The sequence below is a fragment of the Tenrec ecaudatus genome, chromosome 8 (genome assembly GCF_050624435.1).
Source record: "Tenrec ecaudatus isolate mTenEca1 chromosome 8, mTenEca1.hap1, whole genome shotgun sequence".
Classification (NCBI taxonomy): domain Eukaryota; kingdom Metazoa; phylum Chordata; class Mammalia; order Afrosoricida; family Tenrecidae; genus Tenrec; species Tenrec ecaudatus.
In genome coordinates, this window is record NC_134537.1 from 160,909,730 (window position 1) to 160,927,858 (window position 18,129).

An 18,129-nucleotide genomic window follows, 5' to 3' on the forward strand; every position below is an offset into this window, starting at 1 on the left:
ATCTCCGTGCACACTCAGGCAGCTGGGGTGGGAGGGAGGAGAGCCAAGACCAGACTGGGCTCACCCGTGGACACACGCGGACCTTACCCAGGACCATGCTGAATCCAGGGAGTTCTCCTCCTGGGACGGTTCCCAGGCCGACCCACAGAGGTGGTCCTGCTCCTCCATGGCCCGGATGATGGGACACTGGCTGCTCTCTGCCCGTCCTGCACAGCCTGCCGTCTCCTCACCCAGCAGCAGGAAAAGAATGTCTTGCAGGCAAGAGGGAGCAGTTAACTCCGACTGCTCGGGCTCTGGGAAGCTGGGCCGAGCAAACGACACTGGAGCCCAAGGCAGGCAGCTCTTCCCTTTACACCGAGCCTGCAGGAGCCTCAGCCAAGTCACAAGGTTCAGGATCAGAGCAGAGTGTTCAGTTGCAAGTGCTCGCCTACCTGGGGACAGGCCACCCAGCAGCCAAGAGCCACCTCCAGGCAGTCTGCTGAAATGCCCCCTAAAGGATGCACAGTCTTCCCAGAGATGGCAGCTGCTGTGAAACGTGTGGAAGGGAAGCGAGGTAAGGAGCTATGCGTACCTGGGGGCCGGGAATTGGGTGCTAGCCACTCATTCTCGCCCCCCCCCCCAGACAAGAGCACTCTGCGGCAGGTCTTATGAACACAACACAAAGAAATGGATGAAAACTACCCCAAGGTCTTGCTGATTCGAGGGACAGAACTGGGACTCGACCCACTGTCCCATCTCTAAAGGGTTGGAGGAAATGTCAGGGGAGAGCCCGCCCCAGACGTTCCATGCTAGCTGTTGTATATCACCCACTCCTCCTCTTAACTCTCCCTATAGCAACTCAGACCCACCCTGCAAGGGGACTCCCTGCCCCGACCCTACCCAGAGCCCTGGCGGCACGACAGGCTGCTCACCCCAAAGCCAGCAGATTGAGACCACAGGGGACAGACAGGGCTTTCTACCCCTGTCAAGAGGTACCGCTTCTGAAACTCACAGGGCAGTTCTACCCTGTCTTAATAGGGGTGCTAAGAATTAGAAGGAATTAGAGTTTGGTTTGGCTTGGCTTTTATACCCCATGCCTGGACTCAGCGGTGGTATCGGCAGAAGCAGTAATGTTTGGTGGAGTTTGGCAAATTGGTTATTAAATGGTTCTTGTAATCAGGGTTTTCTCTATGGCGGGCGGTTGGGTAGATGGCACGGATTTATATTCCTTACTGTTTAGGGTTTTTTTTCTTTCCCACAAGAGTTTCATGGTGTGCCACTCTCATGTCATGCGAACCAGACTCTCTTTCAAGCTCATCTCTGCACAAGGAGCCCGTAGTAACCTCCGTCCGTTGCATCCACAGGTATCAGAACGTAGGCGGAACCGTACTAGCCACATTGAGCATTTGTTTCGTACAGCTCTGTATACTTGTGATGAAATGTTGTGTTTTATTTCCTTGTATTTGTTACCTCAGTAAACAAACCTAGAACAGAAAGAGAAAAAACGCCGAGCAAGCAGAGGAGGGCATTCTGTCACTCATGTCCGCGTGGGTGTGGCCCCAGGTCCCCATGAGATCCCACAAGCAGATCGTGCAATTCCTGAACGTGTTCAAAGAGCTAAAAGTACTGTCCGAGCAATTGCTGTAAGTTCAGCGGAAGCAGAAAGGGGATTTTCAAAGATGAACTAGTATGCCCAGAGGAAACAAGTCGCCTCTTCTAATCTATCAACCACAATGACTATCGCCTAATTGGCCAGCCCCTAAAGGAACGGGATCCCAGTCCTGCAGTGGAAAGACGGCTACGGATAAATCCCCCAGCCAATGATGCTCGGATAAAAGTGAAGAATATTCAAAGTGAGGACACAACCAAGACGCGGTATGGAAATGTCGTAAGTAACAGTTTTAGATTGTCTTGTCAGGTATCATTGATCAGTTTTCATTAAGATTTTAACTTTCTTATAACATAATCTAGTCTGGTGTTCCTCCTTTATTCTTATTTAAATATTAACCCTATAATATAATAAACTACTTTAGGCATTTTTTATATACTTAAAACTCACAGGGCAGTGAACTGGTGGTTAAATTATTTGAATCCCACTTGGCCTGCTAGCTCAAAGGTCAGAGGTTAGCACCTGCCAGGTGTCCCAAGGAAGGAAGAAGTGCAGTCTGCTTCTGCAGAGGGTTACAGCCTAGGGAACTCTGCCCCGTAAGGTGACTGTGTGGTGCCGCCAACTCAAGGCCAATAGGGAAAGCCCATCCATGATGTTTTACCATCTACAATTTTCATAACAGCGCAAAACAGAAGCAGAAGCTTAAGTAACTGTCCTGAGGTCACCCAGTCAGGAATTGGAAAAGCAGGGTACAGTTGATTTCCAAGATGTCTTGATCTCATGCTGATTGATGCATTCTAGTTCACTAATTCTGGTTAGTTGGGTCTGATTATATTTCTCCATCTAAGTCTAGCCCTTCCATGGGTTTTACATTCGATCTAAAGAGACGATAGGGCTGGCCCAAGCGACCTAAGTCATAAAGGGACTTGTGCTCTGGGGGAGGATGGCCGGTCAGGAGGGCAGTTTCTGGGTGAGGCCGAGCGCGGAGGGCACTCTACCAGCGTGCGGGCATGGTCTGCGGACATGGCGACTCCATGTGGACAGAGAGAGGCTGGTGCTTCAAGAGCCTGATGCAGGCATGGGAAAGGATTTTAGAACACTGAAATCTGAGCATGTTGGAGGCTGGAGAGCCCGATGGGAAGAAGCCCAGAATTTGTCCAAAGAGAGAGAGAGAGGAAAGTGGGAGGCAAAGCTCACAAAGTGATCAATTCCTCTCCCAACACAACCCTTCCTGCAGACACTTTCTGGGGCCTCCATCTCTCCGTGTCCCTGCAGCCTGTGACATCACCGCTCCCTCCGGACTCTCCACGCTCAGCTTCTCTGCCCGCTCCAGGAGGCACCACTCCTGGCTCTCCCCCCTTCCTGCTCCGTCTGGCCTTCTCTGCTTTCTTTGCAGGATCCTCTTCCTCGCGACCTTCAAAGGAGGGCAGTGACCAAGAGTCCCTCCGGGCTTGTTGTGGGAATGGCACGGGGACTTCTCTCGCTAATGAAGTAAGCATAGAAACGCCTCTTTTTTTTTCCTTTAAAGGTTCAGTGATTAAGGACTTAGCTGCTTATCAGAAGGCTGGTGGTTCAAGCCCCACCAGCTCCTCCTCGGGAGCAAAGCCCTGGAGAACCGTCAGGCTGCAGCCTAGACAGCCTCACAGGGCGGGGTCACTGTGAGACGCCAGAGGACGGCAGCAGCCCTCACGTTGGAGAGGCCAGCGAGGGCCCCAGTGTGAGCCACCTGGTGAGGAGCACGCTGCTGATGGTCCCAGGGGTCCACAGCCCCAGGTCACAAAGCCACGACCCTGGCCACTAGGACTTTGACACCCCTGCCCTGACCCTGAAGGAGCCCAGAAAATCACAGGGAAGGGCGGGATATGCCCGGCTCCCATAGGCCGAGGGCTCTGAATTATTTCAGGGAGAGAGTGCCAACATCCTCACACACTTCTGCTGTGCACAGGCACCGCTGCACCGACTATTTCAATGCGTCCTGCCAGGGTATTTTAAGAACCTCATGACCAATGAGTGATAAGATTGTGAGTCACTATACCTGGCCACGTTTAACCTTTAGTCAGAAACCTGATAGAAGGCCAGTGAATGGGCAGGTGGTGGGTGCTGAAAAACAGGCAGGTGACAGAAGCCACTAGAGCAGCGGTTCCCACCCTTCCTCATGCTGTGACCCTGTCACACAGTTCCTCATGTGGTGGGGACCCGCAGCCATAACATTATTTTTGTTGCTACTTCATAACTGTAATTCTGCTACTGTTATGAATCGTAATATAAATATCTGATATGCAGATTGTATTTTCATTGTTACAAATTGAACATAATGAAAGCATAGTAATTAATCACAAAACAAATTATATATTGTGAAATATTGATTTCTAATGACAAAGAAATGAAATTTTATCTTGAAGCATGGTGTAGCATGGGTCACAGTCTTCACGCCGGGTACTCAGAGGTGGGTATATCTGCATGTGGGCAGACCCGCCTGGAGATGGAGAGAGGAGCAGTGTCCTGGTTCCTGAGACCATCGGAAAAAATGTGAAAGGGTTGTGACCCACAGGTTGAGAACCGCTGCCCTAGATCGATTTGCAAGAAGCAGGCAAACTAAGGAGGCATCTGGGCTCCGCAGCTCAGGTCTGCAAGCACATGGTGTCATTTCACACCTCCCGCTGGCAGCGGGGCCCTAGAGAAAGTTCACAGGACCAGGAGACCAGGCTTGCTGTGCGTCACACTGCCATGTCTGGCTGCTGAGGGCACGCTCTGAACTGGCTGGTGCCTCTCCCCATCACAGGGAGGTGGGAGGCAAGCATGTATGAAGTCTAGAAGCTCAGCAGGGTGGGCAAAGCTCACACTCCTGGATCACACAGCCCTGGGCTCAGACTCTGGCTCAAGTCCTGAGAACCTGGTGTGACCTTGGGTACGTTACTTAAACCAGCTCTAACTCTGTATTGGGGAACAGGCATCAAAATAGGAACTCCCCACACAGGGTCCTTGGGTGGGGTGGGGTGGAGAACACATGAGGACATGATCCAGTGTCCTCTGCCCAGTGCAGAATTGCGCATATTGAAGCCCAAAGCCAAGCTCATCAAGGTCAAGTCCATTCCAGCTCAGCAAACCCTGTAAGACTGAGTAGAACTGCTTTAGGGTGTTTCCAGGGGCTGTACATCTTGGTTTTCAGATTGCTTATTGGATTCGGATGACAGTGCTCAGAGTCGGATGCCATCCATTTCACATTCAGCAATCTACGCATGTTCTTTCCATTTATACCCTTCCCTTCGATTCCCCTCAATGTGCTATCACTTATCCCATCTCTCAGTTTCCCGGTCACAGTCCTTTCCCCCAGCCCTCTGACCCTGAGTCTTGAAGGGTTGATGATTCTACCCAACAAACCAAACTCACTGTCGTGGAGCCATGCTGACTCATCCCGACCTCCCTGTGGGTTTCTGAGACTGTAACTGTTTACCAGAGTAGAAAATCCAGTCTTTCTCTTGTGGAGCTGCTGGGGGTTTCGAACTGCCGGTCATGTGATCACAGCCTATCACGTAGCCACAACACCCCCAGAGCTCCTCGAGTCATCTTAGGTACGCTGTAGAGGAGGAGCCCTCGTGGCTTAGTGGGGTACAGGGTTCGCTGCAAAGTCACCAGTCCAAACCAACTCGCCGCTTCAAGGGAGACAGATGAGGCATTCTACTCCCGGACTGACAGACAGACTCAGAAACCCATGGGGGAGTTCCACTCTGCCCTATAGGGTCACGATGAGTCGGATCGACTTGATGGCGGTGAGTTTGGTGTGTGTGTGTGTGTGTGTGTGTGTGTGTGTGTGTGTGTATTTTGGTGCTGTGTGTGTGTGTGTGTGTGTGTATCTTTACAGGAGTGGGACAGTCTCTGCTTTCTCTGGTTGAGAGGTTAGTAGCCAAGAACTTAACCACTGTCCCACTACGGCAGTGGTTCTCCACCTTCCTAAGGCCGCGACCCTTTAATACAGTTCTTCATGTGGTGGTGACCCCCTAACCATAGAATTATTTTTGTTGCTACTATAATTTTGCTACTGGTATGAATCGGGCTACCCCTGTGAAAGGGTCATTCGAGCCCCAAAGGGGTCGCGACCCACAGGTTGAGAACCACTGCACTACAGTTTCTGGCATGCACTAAGCCCTCAGTAAATAGTAGCAACTATGAGCGCTCACAGTCGTGTCGAGGATGGCGGTAACAGCTCCATCGGATGGGCGAAGAAACCGAGGCTCGGTTTGATTTTGGACTTCTATTTTATATATACATGTACAAGAGAGCTCCAGAGTATTCCATCACTGCTTCAAGTGACCATGGTCAGGCTCCAGTGGACATTCCCTAAAGCATGTCCACTCCAACCTCGAGGCTGCCAAGCACTCCCAGGGGATGCTACCTTCCCCCACCCCACACCACCCTGTCCCCCCCTAGCAACTCGATGCCATGTCTGGAGTTGCTCATGAAGCCCCCGAGTGTACCCAGTCAGTCGCCTCCCATTTCCAGCCTTGCTTCTCAATCTGTCCCTTGCTGGCATGCCTTGCCCATCACCTCTTCCCTTCCAGGCTCTTCCGCTGCAAGGCCCAGATCAAATCCCATTTCCTCCGAGAAATCGCTCCCGATCTGCCCCTCCTGAAGGACTCCTCTTCTCTCCAGAAAAGAGCGAGGGGTCAGGAACCAACATTTCTGAGTCCATCCTCCATGCCCTGATGCTGGCCTTACACGTGTCATCTTGAATCCTCCCAGTCAAGGCCGTCACTGGTGTCAGCGGCCATCACGGTGGTCTCAACAGAGCGTGGGCCCATGAACAAGAGGATGCAGCCTGCCTCCATCCTATGCCATTTTCACCAGCATCGTGTTCTGAGTGAGCACCTTCCAACTCAGGGGGCTCGTCGGTCAGCACCGTGTCAGACCATATTCTGCTGTGCTCTGTGGGAGTTGCATGATCTCGTGTCAATTTTTGAAGGGGAGGAGTCTAGCCTGTCAATCAGGTCACAGCTTGATGACCTCATTCGGCAGTACTACGGAGATGGTAGCCCACTGGAGGCCAAACACACACACTCTGATTCGTATTCCTGATGACAAGACACATGGAGCTCCACTGGAGCCCTGAAGCTGGAGCTGGAGGAGCCACATGGAGGCTCACACCAACACCAAGATGCTTCCACTGCCACCGGGTCCACAGATTTTCCACCCAGTGGCCTGTGATCTTCCTGCATTTGGTGTCATTGCAAGTGTTTCATGAGTCTGAAGAGGTATTTATGGATTGGTATCGGACATGTGGGCGAAATCGGATTTGTGAACTTGATCTCGACTGGGCTGGGATGTCTCTCAATATTCAACTGGTCTTGTATATAAAGCTCTTTCTCGTGCACATGAGTGTCCCTGGGTTTGTTTCTCTAATCAACCCGGACTAACACATGGTCCATGGGGTTTTCATGGGCTACTTTTAGAACGAGATCGTCTGACTTTTCTTCCCAGTCTATCTTAGTCTGGAAGCTCCACTGAAACCCTGCTGCTATTTGAGATGCTGGCGTCATAACTTCTGGCCACACAATCCTAGCAACACACAAGCCACCATGTAACCACACACCGACAGATGAGGGGTGGTCCACAAGAGGGAGACCGCAGAAGAGAAAGAGGTCCGTGGTGCTGTGGGAAGGATTCAGCCTGAAACTGCTGATTTGGCAGATGAAGATGGGGCCCCAGGCCACGAAACGTGGACAGTCTCCAGATTTTTAGAAGAGTCAAGGAATGGAATCCTTCCCAGGAGCCCCTATTTTAAAAAAAAGAGTTGCCTGGTGGCACTTTGGATTTAGCCCCAAGAGTCCTATTTTGGACCTCTACCTTCTAGAACTATCAGTTGACTAATCTGCATTATTGAAGCTCCTCCACAACTTCTCATGGCTAGCGGGTCTAGTCCAACTCATACTGATCCTACAGGACAAGGTAGAGATGCCCCTGCGAGTTTCTGATCCCGTCACTCTTTATGAAAGCAGAGATCCTTGTTCCAGCCCTTTACACCACTAAGGTCATGTGAGTTGTCATGGTAGCCACCAAAAACGAATACACCAGAAAGAGCTTCATCTTCTGAGGTCTCAGCCTCCCTGACCATAAGCAGAGAAGGCGTCCAGGCCAATGGGGTAGCACTTGCTCTTTGACTCCGCTCCCTCTTCCACCTTTCTCCACTAGCTGAACCCAGCTGAAGGTCCAAGGGCTCAGAGCAGAGGGGAGAAGACACAAGAGTGGGTCTAAAGAGAATAAAAGAGAAATTCGGATTCATAACACAGTCACCTTTTTTCTCTTTATTGTTCCCATGAAGCTAAATTCTGCTCTTTTGGGTCAGAAAACATCACCATGACTCAATTCTTACATGAGAAGAAAAAGGGAATGGTGGCAATGACATAATCTGTTGCCAACTTGAGACTATTAAGAGTGAAGGGGTGGATTTTAGCCTTTCAGGTCGCAGCTTGATGACCTCATTCGGAGACATCAAGGAGATAAACAGCCCACTGAAGGCAAGATAGACATATACTCTCTGCTACACACTTCTGTTGACAAGCCACATGGAGCTACACTGATGGAGACAGAGTTCTGGAAGTGGAGGAGCCACGTGGAAACCCACTCCAGTGCTGAGATGCTTCCACCGCTACTGGATCCACAAGACTTTCCACCCACTGGGCTGTGATTTTCCTGCATTCAGTGTCATTGCATGGGTTGCATGAGTCTGAAGAGGAATTTACAGACTGGCATTGGCCATACGGGTTCATATAAGACTTATGTACTTGATCTGGACTGAGCTGGGATGTTTTCTTAATATACAGCTGATCTTTTATGTACAACTCTTTCTTATACACATATGAATGTCTATGAATTTGCTTCTTTAGTAACCCGGACTAACACAGGAATTAACTCTGCCTTACTGTTTTTACAAATGGTCACGTAGCAAATCATCTCTCCAGGTTGCTTGTTGGCACCAGGACCTGAAGCCTCTCATGAACTGGAAACCCTTTTCGTGGTATCCAACATGCAACAAGCAAGAACTCAGACACACAATGCAAGCAAAAGCTCTAGGCCAGTGGTTCTCAACCCGTGGGTTGCAACCCCTTTGGGGTTGGACGATTCTTTCACAGGGGTCTCCTGATTCATAACAGTAGCAAAATGACAGTGATGGAGTAGCAATGAAAATAATTGTATGGTTGGTGGGGGTCACCACCACATGAGGAACTGTATGAAAAGGCTGCAGCATTAGGAAGGTTGGGAACCACTGCTCTAGGCTCCTGGCATCAGAAACCCTCTGGCTTGACCCAGAAGTCTTGTAACTACTTTATTCTGTTACCCAACAGCCTGAAACAGAGCACCTCTTCTTCTCTGGCAGCCTGGACTCAGAAATGCTGTTCTTTCATAACCTCTCGTGTCTGGTGGCGCCCTAGAGCACTGAATTATTTGGTACACATTTAGAAATTGAAGACTTGAACTCTGGTCTATGGTTAAATAGGAAAGTCAAGATGATGATTCTTACATAGACACTAGAGGATATCAAGCATTAGAGTCTCCCAACACAGTCCGAGGTCAATCTTAACCATTGCTATTTCTTTCATTTACAGGCAAAATTAGGTTCTGATGGGTACCAAAGGAGCAAGTTCTAGGCCCAGAGCCCCCATACAAGCCTCAGAGCACAAAGCTCTTCTTATCAAGTGCTCTGTGAAGGGTTCAGGTCAGGATGCCCAAGAATGAGACCTCTTGCTGCCCTGGTCCCCGAGGTGAAAGCCGGAATTCTCTGCCTCAGTGAGTGCCTGTGGCAGGTCCCACGTGGGAGACAATGGCAGGACCCACAGGAGAGTCAATGGCAGGATCCATGGGGAGTCAATGGCAGGACTCACGTGGGAGTCAATGGCAGGTCCTATGGGGAGTCAATGGCAGGACTCGCGTGGGAGTCAATGGCAGGACTCACGTGGGAGTCAATGGCAGGTCCTATGGGGAGTCAATGGCAGGACTCGCGTGGGACTCAATGGTAGGTCCCACATGGGAGACAATGGCAGGACCCACAGGAGAGTCAATGGCAGGATCCATGGGGAGTCAATGGCAGGACTCACGTGGGAGTCAATGGCAGGTCCCACGGGGAGTCAATGGCAGGACTCACGTGGGAGTCAATGGCAGGACGCACGTGGGAGACAATGGCAGGTCCCATGGGAGAGTCAATGGCATGACCCACGGGGAGTCAATGGCATGGAACCTGCCTCAGTTTGGCATTATTCGCATTTCTTAATCCTCCTCTGACCTGGCTGGAGAAGCCCACCCACAGACAATACAAAACAAATTCTCCTATTTTTTCTACATGATGGACAACCCTGGCCTAGAGCTGCCCTAAGAGGCGAGACGTACCTCTTTCACATCTCTGACAGGCCTCCCTGGAAAAATGCCCCCAGCCCACTCAAGAGTGAGAACCTGGAGATATTTTATTTAAACTTTTTTTCGTTGTGCTTCCCTATGACATGAAAGCTGAGAGATGGAGCGAGACGAAATTCCAAAGGGTCTTCACAGCTGCTTCTTGTCCTCCACACATGTCCTGGTGGTGGTACGTGTTGCTCTCGGCATCCTAGCAACACGCCAGTTGGTGCCACAGGCTGACAGGTTGGTCATGGTGACTGGTGGCGCAGGACAGGTTGTTGACTTGCATGTTCAGTTTGTAGGGGGAGCAGATCCATGAGGCTGGATCATAGGACAGATTGGAGGAAGACTCGTTACCAACTTGCACTATGTAGATGAGACAACCTTGCTCATGAACAAATGAGCATGATCAGCAACACGTACGTACAGAGGCAGGTCAAGGCCACAGTCTTCATTCCACATGGAGCTTAAGGAAAACAGAAGTCCTCACAACAGAATTGATTGACAACATCATGATAAACGGAGGTGGGCAGAAACTGAAATTATCAATCATTTTACTCTGCTCGGATCAGCATTCAGTGTCCACGGAAGCCATAGGCAAGAAATCAAACAAGGTATGGCACTGGGAAGATATGCACTGGGGAAAATCCCTTTCATCAGAAGTGCAGCTGATCGAATACGTGGCCGTGTGCATGCCGTCATGTGCATGCAGAGAGGGAGACAGATGGACCCGCACGTTCTTGCTGCGGCTTTGGTGAAGAACACCGAATGTGCCACGGGCTGTCAAAAAACTAACAGATCCGTCTTAGAAGAACTCCAACCCGAATGCTTCTTAGAAATGAGATGGCAAGACTGAGCTTCGCATCCTTTGGACACGTCAACTAGGAAAGACCAGTTGCTAGAAAAAATGCATCGCGTTTGGTAAAGGAGACAGCAAAACCCAGAGAACCCTCGGTGAGCTGGTTTTCCATCTTAGCGACCAGAATGGACCCAAACAGAATAGTGGCCTGAGGAGGAAGCAGGCCCGGGCGACCTGTGTCTCTGATAGATGTGAGTTTTCCGTGAGTGAGTCAGGACCGACTCGATAGCAGCCAACAAGGAGAAGGAGGCTGGTGGCTGACTCGGATGCTCACCTAGTGAATAGTAGACCCCAGACTGTCCTGACTCTAGTTACGGTCTCTCTTTCATGGTCACACCTGATTTGTCTCAGTTATTTTATAGCCCCAGGAACTCACCACACAAGAGCTTTCTTTTGAAATCTTCTTTTGAAGACTTACAAACTATTAAAAATCGCAAAAGCTGAGAGACAGTAAAAAGAAGGTTTATTTAGGTATTGAAATGAACCTGCATGTCACTAAAGACTCCAAGTTCACTTCAGGTTTGCTGTCCCTCCATTTTTAGCCCCTCAGACCGACAATTAGATCTGGAGCATTTTCCTATGAGCAATTTTTATATTATTTATTTTTTAATTTTAAACCCTCCATTTTTTGTCCTCCGCTCCCCTCCCCTGATGCTGTTCCCACTCCTATCCCTCGTAGGACGTTTACATGACTGTAAACCGTTACAGTCACGGAAACACACCAGGAGAGGTTTACCCTGTCCTATGAGGTTGCTATGAGTCAGCATCAACTCATGGTGGTAGGTTTGGCTATGGTTATGGTTACATAACCGTGTGGAAAGTAAAGCGATGTCATTGTTTGGGCCAGAACAACCGCACTGAAGGCAAACTATAATAAAAATAATCATAACAAAAGTTGGTTCCAATTCTACTTCCACCCCCGATAGACACAGAGGCTGTCAGAATAGGGTGAGAGGGGATGTCTGGAGCCTGTTGAGCTCTGAAGTTCTGGAGTCTAATGTGAGTTAGACACCCCTTTGTGTCCTCGGCTCTCCCTGCACACGAGGACAGCTCTCTCACAAAGCAGGATGCGACGGGGCTGCAGTCCTCTCGTTTAATCTTCTCAGAAGTCTGAAATGGAGGTCATGTTTTGCAGGGACAGAAATGCATCCGGAGAAGTGAATGCCTCCCATCAGTGGTCACGCAGATAGTAAACGGTAGAGCCCCTCCCAGCTCATACCGATCTGGCCCCACGCCAGCTTGCCTGGGCTAAACTGAGCTGAGAACGCTGAATGCCTCTGGGCCCGGCTGGGCGTGGACGCGCGCGTCTGGGTCAAGGTACTGGTCATGGTGCTATAAGCCCTCACTCATCTGGGCCCTGGGCGTGGCGAGCAATGCGCTGTCCGTACACGTGGTGCTGAAGGCGCGGGCCAGGGGCCGGTCCCCTGCGCTCAGTCTGGCGCTCTCGGCGCTGCTGCTGGTGGTGGTGGCCGGCTGCCAGTGTAGCTCTATAACTTCGTGTGCCCCCCGCCCCCCGGCCCCTGGGTCTTCGGGGACCTGGGCTGCCGCGCTACTCCTTGGTGCACAAGCTGTGTGCCTACGCCATGGTCCTCAGCATGGCCAGCCACTGCGCGCCAGCCGCCTGCTGACGCCACACAGGACGTAGCGCCTGCTCCTGCTGGTCTGGGCCACCTCTCTGGGCCTCACCCTGCCCATAGCGGTCATCATGGGGCAGAAGCAGGAGCCGGAGCCGTCTCGCGAGTGTGCACCGTGCTGGTGAACTGCACCATGCTCCAAGTCTTCATCCAGGTAAGGGCCGGACCCATCAGGAAGGCTCCCATCCGAGGCGCAGATAGATCCGGAGGGCACGCCAGGAGGCCTTGGTCTGCTTGGCGTTTTCCTCTCTGTTGAGGCAACCTTCCAGAAAGTTGAGTGTCCAGGACTTTACTTTGCAGACGACTTGGGAAGAGAACTGGCCAAAAGTGAGACTGTACACCAAGTCCAGATTGGAATTCAAGATTGATTCTGGAAGTCTATGCTCTCAATGCTCATCTGAACTAGGTGTTCACAACTTAAAAAAAAAAACTCACTATCATAGAGTTGATTCTGACACCTGGAGACCCTGTTGGCTAGCGGTCACTTGTTGGGCTGCTAACCATAAGATCCGCAGTTTGAAACCACCAGCCACTGGGTGGGAGAAAGACGAGCTGTCTGCTCCTATAAAGAGCTGTAGTCTCAGAAACCCACAAAGACATTTCCACCCTGTCCCATAGGGTTGCTATGAATTCATACTCTGCTGGATATGAAAATGACTTGAGGGGCCCATTAAAAATCCAGAGTCCACGGCTCAGAGGCCAGTGTTCAAACTAGCTCCCAGATGAATCAAGAGCCCCCTCCAGCAGCGACTTCACTCCATGGCTGTGAGTTCAGGGCTCCAGTATCAGGGTGAGGAAGGGGAAGACACCCTGGACCTCTCTTGGGGGGACCCTGCACAGGCTTCTAACTAGCTGCTTTTACCCTCCCACCCTCTTCTCCCTCAGTCTCCCTTGGGCGGGACCCTGAGCTCATGTCCCCACGCATACCTAACAGCATTTTCTGGCTTGAGTTGAAAGGCCTTTCGGCTTCTCTGTCCCTCTATGGAACCCGCTTCTCATTCAAAGGGATGATGCTTTCTCCCAATACCCTGGCACGCAGGGCTCTCTCCCATCTCCAGTGAGTTCTCTCGGCATCGGATGTACTTAGAGCCCTTTGAGGAGACTTTTCTGATAATGATCCCCCTTCCCCTAAGGTGCCACGAGACGGGGTAGAACCAGAGGCACGAGAGGAACACCTGGGTTTGATGATGCTCTGGCCCCCTCCGAAGAGCATGTCTGTGCCTACATTGTAACATCTCAAAGGTTAGAATTAAAACAATGATTGGTGCTCACTCATTTTTTTCAGGGCAGACTTCTAATGTAAACCGTTTCAAAACATGTAAGTAACAAACAATATACTAAGGTACCCAGGAAAATAAAAATGAAATTATAAACCAAGGAATACATGGTAGCAAGATGCCAACCCTCCTCTAAGTTGGTCTAACATACTATGGTATTTAACTCGGGGTACCAGCACCACTTTGCTTTGAGATTTGGGGTTATGTATTAGTTTTTAATTAGTAAAATTACCCATAGAGTGTAGAGATAGTTGTTGTTTCACTTGTGTCTACCTGTGCCGGTCAAAGTTGAATTCTGGTTTCATTAATAGTCTCTGCCATCGAGTCGCTGATGACTCATAGTGACGCTATAGGACAGGGTAGAATGAATGGTCCATTTGTGTTTCTAACACGGAACTGTTTACAGGAGTAGAAAGTCCTTTCCCCTGAACGGCTGCCAGTTGCCACTGCCGGAGTTGCAGATAGAAACGACTATGCCACCAGGGCTCCTTAATTAATAGTGGGTCTTTTAATTTAATCCAAATATGATACACTACTAATTCCAGAGGACCCAAAGAAGTGGAGATGGTGCATTCATATAATTCATAGGATTATATTAAGGCATCTGCATTTGAAGGCCATGATCATAGGAAGTAAAATTTTATCAACTTAAAATTTTATCAACCTCAGTTAAATAACTGCAGTTAAACTTGAAAAAATAATTACTTTCTGATTGAGAAGACACAAGCCAATGTCATAATGGTTTTTATAAAAAACAAGACTAGCTGCTGTGAGAGCTGAGGAACAGAACTACCCCTGTCTGTGACCCTGTCCCTGCACTCTCCTAGTTGCTAACCCTCCTCCTCTTGCTCCCCCCCGCCCCCCCCCCCAGTCCTCCTCCAATGCTCCAGAGCAGCATGGGACACTCACCTACTGCCACCATCCTCCATGCCAGTACTGAGCCACATCAGAATAGGAAGGGCCCCACTGCTCTGACCTGGGGCTGCCTGCAATTCTGTCTGGACCTGGTATGGGCTGTAGGAGGAGCCCTAAATCCAATCACATTCAAAATGTCTGGTCGGCAAGTCCCTCCGCTTGCCATAGGCTGTGCCTATTTTGAGCGTAAACTTGGGGTGAGGTGTGTGGGGAGTGCTGAGCAAGGGCGGTGTTGTGAATGAACGGCTTGCCTAGTTTACCTGACATGCCTCAGACAGACCCGTGCCTTCTGTAGCACCCAGCTCTAGTGTTGAAGCTGGGAGATGTAGGTGGGTGGGGGGCGGCGGGGGGCAAGCACTGTGACGGTGCCCAGAGCGGAGCTTTCAGCATCACGGCCTTCAAGAGTGGGCAAGGGCACGCAACAATGTCTGACTGGAAGCACATCATATATGTTAATACACCGATGTGACCAGACTCAAGTTAGAATTCATTTGGCAAACCTTGCCTTTTCGGGTCTATATTAAGTGGGTTGGTTATCGTTCCATATTAATCAGTGTTTTTTAGACCAAGGGAATTGTCCATAGCTCTTGAAAGCTCAAAAAGCCATGTGGTTTTTACAGAAAGATTCCCCAACTTCTAAAGACGAGTCATCAGTTTATGAATGCACTTTCACGTTCAATGGCTCTCTGGACTGGCTTTGAAGCTACAGTGTGATCATAATTGAGGATGCTGCCATTGATTTAAAAACAAAAAACAAAAACTTTGGGTCAGCAGCAAATGAAAATGATATTTATGACCCAGGCTTTATTTTTCCCTTAGCGTTTCCAGTGTGTGAACCAACATGAAGACGGGAAATGGAGGAAGACAAGCCTGGATGCTGACACCGTCAAAAGGTGCTGCCGTCCTTTCCGAGTTTGTCCAATTTCCAGGTTGGTCGGTTCAGTGCGATCAAAATGTGGCTGTGTTGCTTTCGTTGTAGAAATCTCCGTGAAGGGAACGCGAGGAGAGCCTTCACCCTCTGAGGAAACACCCTGTAACACCGAGCTAGCCTGGATTTTTTTAATGGTGCTTTTCTGAAAGACAAGATGCTATAAAATGAACTTGTTTTTCACAAACCAAAACTCGTGGGCTGACACAACAAACTTGCGATGTAAAACACCAGGCTCCCTCCACAGTCGGATTAGTCTTTTCTAGTCGAAAGGCATACACCTCCCGCACTCTTAGCTATTGCGACTCTTGGTCTGCACGTTTCTAATGGACACACTTGCCCATTATGTGCAAGCTTTACATTGCACCCAGGGTCTGCAGAGTAGAAAGCAAGCATGTGGCTCGTTTATGCCCAATCCCCGCCCGGCACACGCCACATGCGCGCGCTGAGACTTACTCCCCTGACCAACCTCCCAGTAGCATTCCCTTAGGGCATTCGGTCAGATTCAGTGCACTGTCTATATTACTGTGCTTGCTGGGCGGGCACCTTTCTTCCTAAATGGCCTATCCCTATGTCACATATTTCTTTTTCAATACCACTTTCACTCTCCTTTTTAATTTCCACTTTTTTTCATTTACTTAGTTTCTATGTATCTATGCAAAATTCGTTTTCAACTTCTTGATCATAAGTATAGGAGAGCCCTGGTGGCATAGTGGTTTCGAGTTTGCCTGCTAACCACAGGGTCAGTAGTTCGAAATTACTAGCCACTGCTCAGGAGAAAGAGGAGGCTTTCTACTCCCGTAAAAACTTCCGTCTCAGAGCCTCAGAAGGACAGTTCTGTTTGGTCCTGTAGGGTCACTATAAGTCAGCATTGCCTCGATAGCGGTGAGTTTTGTTTTGCTTTGTAATCACAAGTGTAAGCTCCACGTCAGTATTTTCAGCTTCATCGTGTAAGCTACTACTTCTGTACCTTAATTTCCCCAAGCCCTCCTGCCTTTTGCCCCAGTCTGACTGGTTCCTCTCCAAGCCTGCTCCCCAGCTGTTGCCAGGGGCTGGTCCTCCCATCCCTCTGGTAAACCTCCTTGCAATGCTTTATTGGCTACCCTATTTTTGAATCCCAGGTTTTCCCAGCAATTGCCTTATAATCTTATTTTTGATTAAACATATACTCTTCTACCCTCCTGACGCTCGAGCAAAGGCCTGTGGGAAGGATTTTTAATTACGCCAGCAAATGTTTTCTTTTATGTTCACGTTTGTCATAATGTGGCTGCGTAGAAAGTATTACGATGGAAACCACCTCTCCTAACAATTTCAAAGTATTATTCTACTCTTTTCGAGCTTTCCCTGCTGCTCCCAGGAAGTCTGATAGCATTCCCGCTCCCATTTGTGTGCATGACTTGTTTGATTTCTTTGGAAGCTTTTCAGATCACCTCTTGATCGCCAGGAAGGAAAGAAGGTGCCTTGGTGAGGGTCTGTTTGCATCCACTGTTCTGGGTGCTGAGGGGAGCTCCCCGTCCAGAAACGCATATCTGTCCTTTATTTTAGGAAAATCTTCCTGCCGTGTTTGGTGTGTTGTGTTTAAAACGATGTCACCCCCTCCATATTCTCTATCCATGTTCTTTTTTCTGGGGCAACAGTTATTTAGATCATGAACATTCTAGATGGATTCCCACCCCCCTTTTCTCCTATCATTTGTTTCTCCCATTTTCATTGCATTCTCCTTATTTTCTGAGAATTTTCTCACCCTTTTTTCCCTAGCCCTTCTGTAACTTCTTATTCCTGGGCCCTGGGACACTATCTGGTGGCCAGAGAGTCACAGAGCCTGATGCTGCTTAGAAAGCCACCGTGACCCTTGGACTTGCCTTCACAGGTGAACCTATTCATGTTCTTTGTGCTCCCTTTGGCTCTAACTGCTTTCCTGAACAGTGTCACCGTGAACCACGGTGTCCCTCTGTTCCCAGGTGACACCTGTGCGCCCAGTCACCTGGAGCACCTGCAGCATCGGCACGTGGAGGAAGATGCTCTGATGGGCCAGGCCACTCCCATGCGATGCAAGGACTCCAGCTGGATCCGTGGCCTCCAGCAGAGCATCCAGGTTCTCAGTTAAGTCCTCTGAAACAGACACCGAGAGGAAAAGTCCTCCGTCCACCCCCACCCATCCCCGATGACCGCCAGCAAGTTAGCACCTCTTTCCCACGAAGCTCAAGGGAAGAGGTGGGAGGGATTTCATAATCACTAACAGGCTTCCGACAAGTTTCAGGAGGGAATGATAATTCTAGGATCCCTCCAGGGCAGACTGTGGACAATGCCAGAAGGTGCTTGGCTGCTTTTCAGGAAAGCTCTCGGGATGGAGGTGTAAGAAACGTAGAAGTTATAGGCAAGGACCCTTTGACCTGGAAGTGTGAACTCCAGCCTGTCTTGGTCTCAATACATTTCCCCCCAACTTCTGCACTTACCCTACTGCAACATCGACCTGGCTTGCTTGTTTGTATAAGCATCTGTGTCCCCTTGGCCTTGTAAAAGAAGCACTAACAGGCAAAAAA

The 18,129-nt window shown here is 49.8% G+C and overlaps 1 protein-coding gene across 1 annotated transcript; it reads left to right on the plus strand.

Annotated features, from left to right (window-relative positions):
- The first annotated feature begins 516 nt into the window (after positions 1–516).
- NTSR2 (neurotensin receptor 2) lies at positions 517–17,693 on the plus strand. Its single transcript, XM_075557266.1, is given in 8 exon segments — positions 517–553; positions 12,091–12,167; positions 12,169–12,303; positions 12,306–12,378; positions 12,381–12,428; positions 12,431–12,562; positions 12,565–12,620; positions 17,457–17,693. Coding segments are annotated over 8 exon segments (795 nt in total).
- The last annotated feature ends 436 nt before the right edge of the window (positions 17,694–18,129 follow it).